General features: G+C 36.9%; 1 protein-coding gene across 1 annotated transcript; it reads right to left on the reverse strand.

Annotated features, from left to right (window-relative positions):
* Positions 1-1,674: 1,674 nt before the first annotated feature.
* LOC104407810 (vesicular inhibitory amino acid transporter-like) lies at positions 1,675-10,447 on the reverse strand. Its single transcript, XM_010017192.1, has 2 exons — positions 10,367-10,447; positions 1,675-2,826 (listed from the first exon to the last, which is right to left on the reverse strand). Exons 1-2 carry the CDS (start codon positions 10,445-10,447, stop codon positions 1,675-1,677), a joined length of 1,233 nt encoding a protein of 410 aa, XP_010015494.1.
* Between the last annotated feature and the right edge of the window lie 325 nt (positions 10,448-10,772).

Genomic DNA, 10,772 nt, shown 5'->3' on the forward strand with positions numbered 1-10,772 from the left:
ACAAGCTTTCAATTACTTGAATGAGTAATGTATTTTTGTCATGCTGCATAAAAATAAAGACTCCTTAAAATATATACCTCCTATTTGTTTCAGCACAAATCTCAATGTCAATAAATTAAACAGTTGTGGATTTGAGTGCAGAACTTGATCCATTGTGCCAAAGAAGTGATACAAGTTCTAAGAGACTAGTTATTTCCTCAAGTTTCTTAATATTTTTGTAATTATACAATTAATTTGTTCTAATAAAATTTTAATCACTAGTCGACACTACAAGCATACATTAGGAGACAAAGAAACAAACAGGGTGACACATAAGGTTTACCAGAACTAGTCTAAAGTTAATTGCATTGTACTTATCATTCAGCAAATTAGCCTTGAGAGGTCACTGTTGCTCACGCAGGACGGAAGCGTTAATGTTAAGATACTACATAGAAAAATAGTTCAGTTAAGTGGCTACTCTTAGGCTTTTTACTCTATAATCCAGTCTTACGTTGACATGCAAAGACTTTTTCATGTGATGCAGTAGAAGGTTGTGTGAAATTGTTCATAATGAAAATGTAAACTTTATTCCTTCAAATCATTACTTTAATTACCTAACATAGATTTAGTACAATAAGATGATATATATTCATTAGAGTACTCTGATTAGATTGCTTCTTCTCATAATCTTTTATCACTAATGTGAAATGCATTGCAATGTTGATCTTTTTATTAAGCTGATATCTTTTAAAGCTAAAGATCTAGCAAGTTGTACAGGAAGTTAATTGTGTGTCTGTTTATTGAACTTGATTTACTTCATTGAGCTTTTAATGTCATCAGATAAAATATGAAGATCAAAGAAATTTCCTGCCTAAGGGGGAAAGTGAACTGCGTATTAACTTTTTCATGCTACCAATGGGACTTCTTGTAAGACAACCAATAGAATAACTGCATTGCAGAGGCATGAATCTTAGGAATTAGACTTGCAGAAAAGCCGCAGTCATTGGCTATAGCTTTTCAGAACAAATTGCCTTTTCTGTGGCTGTGTGCTGTTAGAATGCCCATTTTAGTCTGACTTTATCTGCATTTGAACTCATTATAAAATCAAGCTTTCAAAGCTATTGTGAACAGTTCTCTTTTTGCTTATTCATTTAAAAAACAAGTGGTAGAACTTTTCTTACATAAAAAAATAAATTCACTGACTTGTTCTCTTCACATGTTGAATTACATTCTGCCAATAATGTGAAGTCATACCTCATCCTTTTGCAATGATAGCTCTCACAAACTCTATCATATCCTGTAAGCCAGATTTGATAGCTTTGTGACTGAACAGTATCAAACCCTGTGAGAAAATCTGGTTAAATTGGTGAGATCATTTGCAGCAACCATTTTAGGATGTGCATGTCATGTATGAACAAAACCATATAGGATTAGTTTAAAATTATTTTCATGATAAACCACTTCCAACACCTTTTTCCTCTCAATATTTTAAATAAGAGAAATTTTGTACTTTTTGGCTATGAACCTTATTTTCCAACTTTCTTTGAACCACACATGTATACAGTTAGAACACTGATCCTGCAAACATTGAAGCATATGCTTGTTTTTACCTAGTCACAAAATCTCTTATATACTGACTAACAGGGTAAAAGCATTTACAAGATTTGAGCCTTATTTGGATTTCTGGAAATCTTTTTACACTCCTCCAAACACTTCAAGTAGCCCTTTTATTGAGCAAACTATGCCTGCAAGGCTACAAAGGAAACCCAAAGTAAAAACAGAGATATCTGCACATTTCTCTAAGAAGGACAGTTTTTTCAATTTGAGTTTTAAATGGAAAAGAGAAGGAAGAAGAAAAGTCATAGCAGCACCTGTTACACTGCCTGTTAAACCCATCAACATGGCAAAATGTGGTATGAACATGGCCATCAGCAGAGTTAACAGGAGAAATGAGCCTCTTACACCCAGAGAAAATAGTGGAGATCTGTATTTGGACTGGTTTTCTCTAGAAATACAAGCATACACAATTTCTGTGGCTGCAAAAAAAGGCAAAGGGTAAGAAAGAAGAGCCTTGGCTAAGAGACACAAATTCACTAGGGTTTCAAGAAAGGATGGCAGGTTGTCAGTAATAACTTCCTTTGTCTCTTTGCCCCAGGTCAAGAATGCAGTCAGTGCGAAGGCTGTTTTCAAGACACAAGCAAAAAAGTGAGTCCAGTTCAGCATACAACTAAATTCCCCTGGGCTTTTCATGTTACCTTCAAGCGTGGGAAGAAATATTTGTGAAGTGTAACTGAAAATGATCACCCCTACAGAGACCAAGAAGTCCTCAAACTCAATAGAGAGTCTGAATTTTGCCAAGGACCACTGATGTATTTGTGTGAGACAGTAAGTCATTACTACAAGGATGATAATGAAATGGACCAGGGAGCAAAGCTGGCTGAGTTTGGAAACAGTTTTGAGAGTTTTGATAAATACACAAGGCAACAGTGTAACAAACGCAATTACAGACCAAGTTTTCTCAGTCACTGGTACATGTGGAAAACTGTGTGACAGCAAGTTCCCACTAACAACCAGATACAAAATACATGTCATGATCAGTTCCATCACCTGGGTCACATTGACAACTATGCCACCTAGTTTGGGAGATAGCCTTTTGCAGCAGGCATTTGCAATGTCTTCATATGTGTCTCTCACTCTTATGAGTTGACCATCTTCATTTTCTTCGTACAGGCAAGCGATTAGAATCTTGCCTGTGTAACAGCATAATGCTGCAGCCAAGATGATAAGGAACAGGCCACTGTATCCACTGTGGAGAAGAGCATATGGCAATCCTAGGACAAATATTCCCTGAAGAAGAAAAAGAGAAAGAAAAGATAGCACAAAATTTCTGAGGCAGTATGTTTACTAGAAGGCACACTCCCAAGCCTGCCCCCCATTGAACATTGCTTTTGCCTAACTGCATGGTGGAAGCACTGCTACATTCAGCTAAGTAAGTAACAATCGTAAGAATGTGTTTATTTATGATAAATGAAATAATCAGGAAAAATGTCTGCTCATATCAACGCACATATAATGATAAGCTAGGAAAAAGAGAATGTGACTGAATGATATAGTTAGGTTCCTAGTTAATATTTAATGCTGGTGTGATTAGAAGCACATTTTAGAAGGTTCGTTCAGTCAACATGCATATTAATGAAACAGGTTCAATATCCATAAAATTAAGCAACTGTAGAAGCATCTGTACAAGTTTCATTCAAATTAAAAATAGTACTTGTCCTGGTTTCAGCAGGGATAGAGATAATTTTCTTCCTAGTAGCTGGTGCAGTGCTGTGCTTTGGCTTTAGTCTGGGAACAATGTTGATAACACACCAATGTTTCAGTTGTTTCTCAGTAGCACTTACCCTGATCAAGGACTTGTCAGTCTCTCATGCTCTGCCAGTGAGGGGCATGGGAAGCTGGGAGGAAGCAGTCAGGACACCTGACCCAAACTAGCCAAAGGGGTATTCCATATAACAGCATGTCATGCTCAGTATATAAACTGGGGGGAGTTGGCCAGAAGCCTCCATTTGCTGCTTGGGGATGGGGTGAGTATCGGTTAGTGGGTGGTGAGCAATTTTACTGTGCATCACTTGTGTTCCCTGAATTTTATTCCTCCTTCTCTTTTTCCTATGTTATTGTTGTTGTTATTGTTGTTGTTATTATTATTATTCTGTTCTTATCCCCACCCATGGGTTTTATCTTTTTCCGATTCTCCTCCCCATCCCACTGAGGTGGGAGGAGTGAGCTGCTGCACGGTACTTAGTTGCTGGCTGGAGTTAAACTACAACAGCACTGTTGATAAATCCAGTAATGACCATTGTCTTCAGTCTAAAAATTTTTAACAGACCTCTGGAAAGAAATTAGCATTAGAACGACATCACAGTTTGCATTTGTTTCCTCTGCGGTTTCTGTACGCCTCATGCAGCCTTTGGTCTTGTTAAGTACATTACTAAGGTGATTCTTCTCACAGCTGAGATTCTAGATTGTGCAAACTTATGTAGGTGTTTAAAAATACATATAAAATATATAGACATGCTTTTCACTAAACAGTTTCTGAAAGAAACAGGATTATGCTTGTTTTATTCAGTAAAAACCACAGTGGTGCTTTAGTTTCACAGAGCACTGTGTATTTTTGGTTTTTTTTTTCCCCTCACTTTCTTCTCTATATTTAAGGACAAATGACACTTTTATGTGGTTTAACTTCCATCAGCACAAGACCAACAAAACCTTTGAACAACAGCTATTCATAAAAAGATCTAATTTAGGAAAGATGCTTCTGTGACATTTCTTCTTTTATGTTACAGAATTGAAATTAAGCAATACGCATTAGTCAGACTGGTCAGGCTCTGTTTTGTTCTTGATGACTGAAGAAAGGTAAGGTGGAAACACAATACAGTTAACTAGTTCTACAGAAATTTTAACCTCAATATTTCTTACAGCACTGAGGACATGATGAAATATGAGCATTTGTACTCACATTTGCTATTCCAGCCTGACAGAGGACTTGACTTGGATCAAACCCACCCAAATTCTCTCTTTTTTCTGACCAAACCTGCGCAACCTCTTCTGCTCTGCAAAACCCAAGAATCCTTGACAGAAACAGGTCTCCTCACAGAAGGGGCATGCTACTCTTCTCTCACTTCCTGAGTGGGTAGTGCCACTGACTGCTTTCAGGAACCCAAGCAGAAGAGGTGAGTTTAATGGTCTAAATCTTCATTTCGGAATTTTCCATCCACAGTCATGGACATGAGGCCATGTGGCAGACAAGTGTTTCAGGCATGCTTCTGTCTTTGGTGTTTTCTATCAACTCCCTCAGGTTTCGTATCCAGCAGACAGTTTCTGTGAGGGTGGTCTAGGAGCCCAGCTCTGCTGGATCTCATCAAGAAGGAAGGTGCTTGTCTTAGCTTTGTAGGGTTTATAGCTAACACCCCACTTCTAGGTGATACAAGGATTCCCAGGCCTGACCCATGAGGAGGGCTCTGAAAAGAAGCAATTCTTCAAACACTAGATAATCATTGACGTGTACAAAGTACTATTCTATTCTTCCAGCCACAGAATAGCAGTCCTTTTCAAGTGGATTGTGGAATGAGCATCAATAAGAAAAGAAAGATTAGAAGTCCTTAAATTAAAGCAGTATTTTTTTCTGAGACGTTTTCTGAGAAAAATGGAGTGCCCATCATATGAATGAGCATTGCCTGTTTCATCCAAGCTTCACTCTAGATGCAGATATCTTCAGCTTTCAGCTGCATTAGAGCCAGAAGAATAATATTAAATACATGCCCTAGAATATTTTGATTAAAAAGTCTATGCCTTTATGTACTGAAACAGAAGTACCTCAGTTACTATTACTGATATAAAAATGAAGATATTGATTAGATATCTTTTTTGGTTGTTTTCAAGGACTTCATTTACAGAAATGTTTTTGTATAAGTCACAGGTGTCACTTCATTTAGGAGCTGAGACATTCACCTACACAGCTTGAGTCACTCAAATCTCCCCACTCCAACCGCTTAGCTCCACTTCAGTACAGGTTTCATGACCCAAGTAGCTTGCAGTGTAATTAGTATTTCTTTTGACATGAAATTCACAGAAGTGTTCAAAATTCAACCTTTCTGCCATCTAACAATATGCTTTGTTAAAAAGACAAGATATCTGGCTGTGTCCAGACTGCAAATAGCATACATGTAGCAGTAGCTTTTGATATCATGCTGGTTTTGATCATGACTTTCACTGACTGGCCTAAAGAACAGAACATGATTTATTTCCTATGAAAACAATCTTTGGAAAACATTTACATAACAGACTGAGTTTAAAAACATCACAAATAAACCAAGTCTATGAAAGAATCGGGAAGATAAAAGCCACAGAGTCATCTTCCATATTAACGTAAGAACAGTGATGTTTTCTCAGTTTCTTCCAGGTTGTAGCAAGCTTCTCTCATTTGTTCCGTACTCACAGCATTGTTATTTTTCCCCTTAACCTGCATTTTGGAGTTCAAACGATATCTTTTGACCCAAAGGGTCACTGTATAATTAAACCGCAGGTAGGTGTCAGCATAGGCCTTACCCGTACAGTAGCTTACTCCCCTGCTGAATTCAGTCTATTAATGTTTGTAAGACTACCCTCAACCTAAACCAAAGCATAAGTCTTCCAAAGACAATATCACAGACAGCCTTTTACAGTCCTCCCCACAGGTGTCTGCTTTTTCACGCTTAATTGTTAGTTTAATCAGAGCATAATTCTAACTTCTAACATTTCCTTATTGCTGTTTATATTGTTGTCCAACCCTAACTGTTCAATGATTCTATATCATATAATTTCATTTGCTACCTAACACAGACTGTAGGATGATAGAGGTGGGGTTTTGGGACTGGTTTGGTTTGGTTTTTTTTCCTGTCTCCTGAATTCAGACCTTATTAAACAAACCTATTTTTGCACTGTATATTTTCTTTTTAAAATGATGGATCAGTGATTGCCAATTTCAAAATTTAGTTTATAATTTCTAAATTAAACCATTCTACAGAAATGGTAAGGTTTCTTTTCAGCTGATGCATTTGACATAATTTTCCCAGAATTTGTAAACTTCAGCTTTCAGTTAAAAATAGAAAGCAAACACTGTGGACGTAACTGGTTTTGCAGCTTTTTGGATACAGAACATGGTTAGTAGAGAGAAATGGGAGAGCTCCGAACATGCCAATACAGTAAGTATGTAGTGGTGAAATGACAGTGCTTTTTCTGCCTTGCCAGAAATGGTTTTTCCATTTAAAAAAGAGGAAAAAAAAAGGGAAGGGAAAAAAAAAAAAGGTTTCATGTATTATTATGTTATCAAATTTCTACAAAATAGCTGAAAGTTAGAGATGGCCATCAGAAGTTAAAGGACAAAAGACTCTTTGTCAGATTTCAAAACACATTTTGGGTTTGATCTTCTTTTCTTACCTTTCCAAAAGCAATACTTCCTGTTAGGACAATTTCCTGAACATCACCAAATTTAAGTAGCTTAGTTTCAAAGAAAAAGTTATATTTAATAAGCACTTATTTTGTTGTTAACGCAATGTCACAATACAAGTATCAAGCTGTGTTCTATTGTTTGAAGCTGCTCAGCAACCTTAGAACATTGCTTAAGTTGATTTATCTATCTGTGGAAAATTTGTCCTCCATAAAGAAATCCTTTCATGGATGCTGCTGAAGGTAGCTTTTGTGCCCCTGTCATGAGGAGTGACTGTACAGAGAATATAGACAGAGCATATCAAAATTTCACCAATTCTTTCCTAGTGGAAGGGGGACACAGGTAATTTCTCTATCATTTATCAATGCACATTTGGTCCAGCCTGGCTGCAGCGCTTGGTCTTATTGAGTCTTCTGATCCTGTGTTCTCATGTCGAAATTGTGACACAGCCAGCCTTAGCTGTGAGGCATCAATTAAAAATGAGCAGCAACAGGAACTGTTTCTTAAATTGCCTCACAGCTCTTAGTTTTAGTGTTCTGCATGGGAGGTGCTCCTTTCTGAGTGGTTTTATTTCTAATCATTCTAGTGTGAAGTCAAATATTTCAGCTCTATATGTGCTATTTTAAGGTGATCTGTTTACAAAAAGACCAGCATGGGGAAATAACACTCGCACAGTTGGTTACAGGGGATTTTTTTAAACAGCTGGAGTGGTGGTGTTATTTGCCATCACTCCATCCATCCATGTATAAGGAGGGATGCCAAGCTTGCCCAGCAGGCTGCATCTTCCCTTGTTTTCAAAGACATTTGCAAGACATGGGTATTTTCTCTCTGGACTGAAGATGGAAGCAGGCTCTTCTTTGTCAATGAGTGAATACATGTGCCTGGGTGGAGATCCTTGTCAGACATTCAGAGTAGTCTTCACCATAGGCAGCTGGGCCTAGAAAGAAGAAAGGGCTGAGGGCTAAAGCGGTGACCAGCCTTTGAAGAAATGTCAAGGGCAACAGCAGAAGGGGCGTGTAAGGAAAGGTCAGTCTCAGCTAGAAGCTACTTATCATCCTCGTCAAAATACCCCCAAGGAGAAACCACCAGGTATGGCAGCCACCACCAGAAATTACCAATCCACCTACAATACAAAGCAAGCAGATTAGGGTTTCAAAATTACATCTGCACATCAAAACATTTTGGCATTTGTTGGTGGTTTGACTGCAATATTTGAACTATATGGGAGTGTTTCCCACATCAGCAAGGCTGGCTGCTTGTTTAAAAACACTAGATATTTGGATTAGTGTAGAATGCAAGAAGTGGGCTTTCTGCCGTCATACCACTGTTTGACACTACTTCACTTCAGGGCAAGAACCTCCACAGGAAATAAAATGTGTTTAGAAAAATGCACAAATTATCACAGCCAAGCAGTCTGAGATGGTATAAAAATTCCATCATGTTCATTTTTAAGACTACTTAGTCCCAGGTAAAATGCTTCATTTATACGCTGTTTTAACCTGTAGTATGAGACTTTGGAAAACAAAGAAGATTGAAAGGTCATTAAAAAATAAAGATCAAATCATAGTCAGAGTTGACACATTCCAAAAGACAATGAAATAAAATGAAGTAAAAAGTAATACTAAAAAAAAAAAAAAAAAGGAGAGAGAAAAAGAAAGAGAGAGAGACATTTCACCTTAAGACTTAATCAGATGGGAAAATAAATTAAGAAGAATTTAACTGAAAATTATTCAGTTAGTACAGCTCTCCTATATGCAGAACACATGCTAATATGCCAGACTGCTGAATTAGCTCTGTTAGCTTTTCTCACCATCTGTAGTTACTCTACTGGAACAGTTCATTTAAGCCTAGCTGTTTTCCCAACTCTGTATTTGATTCCCTGCATGAACATAGCTTAGGCATATAAACCATACAGGAAATCCTCCTTCATGATCTTCTTGAAAGCATAGGGAGATAAATTCAAGAACCCTGCTCTTCAGTACACTTCCACAAAAGAATTTTGTTGTTTAGCATTTCTTATAACTTAAAATAAATCATTTTCCTGAATTGATGCAAGTCTGTGTTGGTGTGGTATTTATGTGAAGATACAACTTTATTATCACTAAACTAAAAATACAGCAAATCCCTTAATCTTAGGTCATGATAACAGAACTACTTGCTTACTGACCTCCATGGTCTTTTTCCCTTCTCAGACATCGCTGTGATCAATGCTGATTTTCTATCTTCTTCCAGATGACTGTTGACTACATTGAATAACACTGGACCAAATGCCAATTATTCTACTAGATAACCTCCTAACCCTAGCAGAAGCTCATTCCTTTGACAATAGATACATGCAGACATTTACTTTTTGGGGATCTGTAATTGAGACAGTTGTTAATCCATTTAAGATGTATACTATTGTTGCGCTACTTTTAAATCAGAATGTTGTGCATTAATGTGTCAAAATTCCTTTAAAAAGTTTAAACATATTATTTATCTTTCACTGTCTATATTACAAAATCATCAAGAATTATGTCAAGTGTGTTTACTAAGGATTGTAAGGACTCTTTCTCCAAAACCATAATGATTTGCACTAATTATATTCCTAACTTTTTATTCTGCATTCTTTTTCTCAGGATTGTTGCCAGGTTTCACTAGTTAGGATTTAACTGGCTTTTAAAATACTGGAATGATATTCACGATCTTCTGAATATTCCACATATGATAATGATTGAATAAGAGTATTATCAGGTCAGATGTATGTTTTGTTACATCTCCCAAGTGCAAACTTTCTGGGCATTCTGCTCTCAAAATACTAATGAGATAAATTTTAACATCCACTTAAATAGTAACTGTAGTTATCCAGTAGTTAATTGTCCAAGTCCAAGCTTGGAAAAAATAGGCACCTCAATTTACATCTCACATCTATGTTAAGGTAGGTTGTTAGTACAGCTAAGACAAATATTCTGTCAGATACGCCTGGTTTTTTTCTGGGCAAAAGAATATATACACAATGGATTGTAGACACACAGCTTAGAAACTCTGAAATTTAACTTTTAAATGTCTTCTGCAGAATAGCATAATGCCCATCCTGAAAAATTTAAAAATAGTATGTTGTTCTCCTGTACTATAAACACATCCTCCTGATTTTCTACAGAGATTACTTATGAAGTTATATCTTTTTTTCAGAGCTAAGAACAACTTTAAATCCTTCCTCTACTGATAATATAGGAAATAAGTGTAGCAAAATTCAGTGAGAGATCTTAGAGAAGTGGAAGGTGGTCTTACGTTAGAAAATCTGATTTTTCCCACTCCCACATCCACATACTGAACAGCACTGTGGTGGGTGTCCTGGTGGCTTGGTGAGGATCACTTATATGCACCAAGGAGGACAAGGCATGTCATCAGTCAAGTGCTCACCATGTATCTGTTGTTCATCTTGACTAGTGATGACGAACAGATTTTGGATTTACGTTTTATAGTCTTCTGGAATGGATTCATGTTTGGATCTTTTGCCTTATCTCTTTTCTCATCCCTCATGAATATTAGGCAAAATTCCTGAGTTTCACAACACTGTTGCTTTCCTTATCAGCATGTTTTACAGATACTGTCCTTTACTTCATTCCCATAACACTTATCTATAGGTCAGTTTTTCTATCTTTCCATTTGAATGAAATCACATATATGGTGCTCTGTAGCAGGTAATGCAAACTTTCCCTTTTAACTTTATTCAGCTGTTTCTCCTAGTGCTTTTAGACAAGTATAGACAGCCACAAATATGGGCATACTCTTCCTTTCATATTTAATTTATACAACTATTAGTATT

This window comes from Nestor notabilis, unplaced genomic scaffold (genome assembly GCF_000696875.1).
Source record: "Nestor notabilis isolate BGI_N333 unplaced genomic scaffold, ASM69687v1 scaffold7266, whole genome shotgun sequence".
NCBI lineage: Eukaryota > Metazoa > Chordata > Aves > Psittaciformes > Psittacidae > Nestor > Nestor notabilis.

Excerpts from the sequence above, each read along its gene's own strand:
- LOC104407810 (XM_010017192.1), bottom strand. The coding sequence starts at position 10,447 with ATGAATCCATTCCAGAAGACTATAAAACGTAAATCCAAAATCTGTTCG. Across the intron at positions 2,827-10,366 it reads AGATGAACAACAGATACATG|GGAATATTTGTCCTAGGATT; the intron begins GTGAGCACTTGA and ends TTTCTTCTTCAG.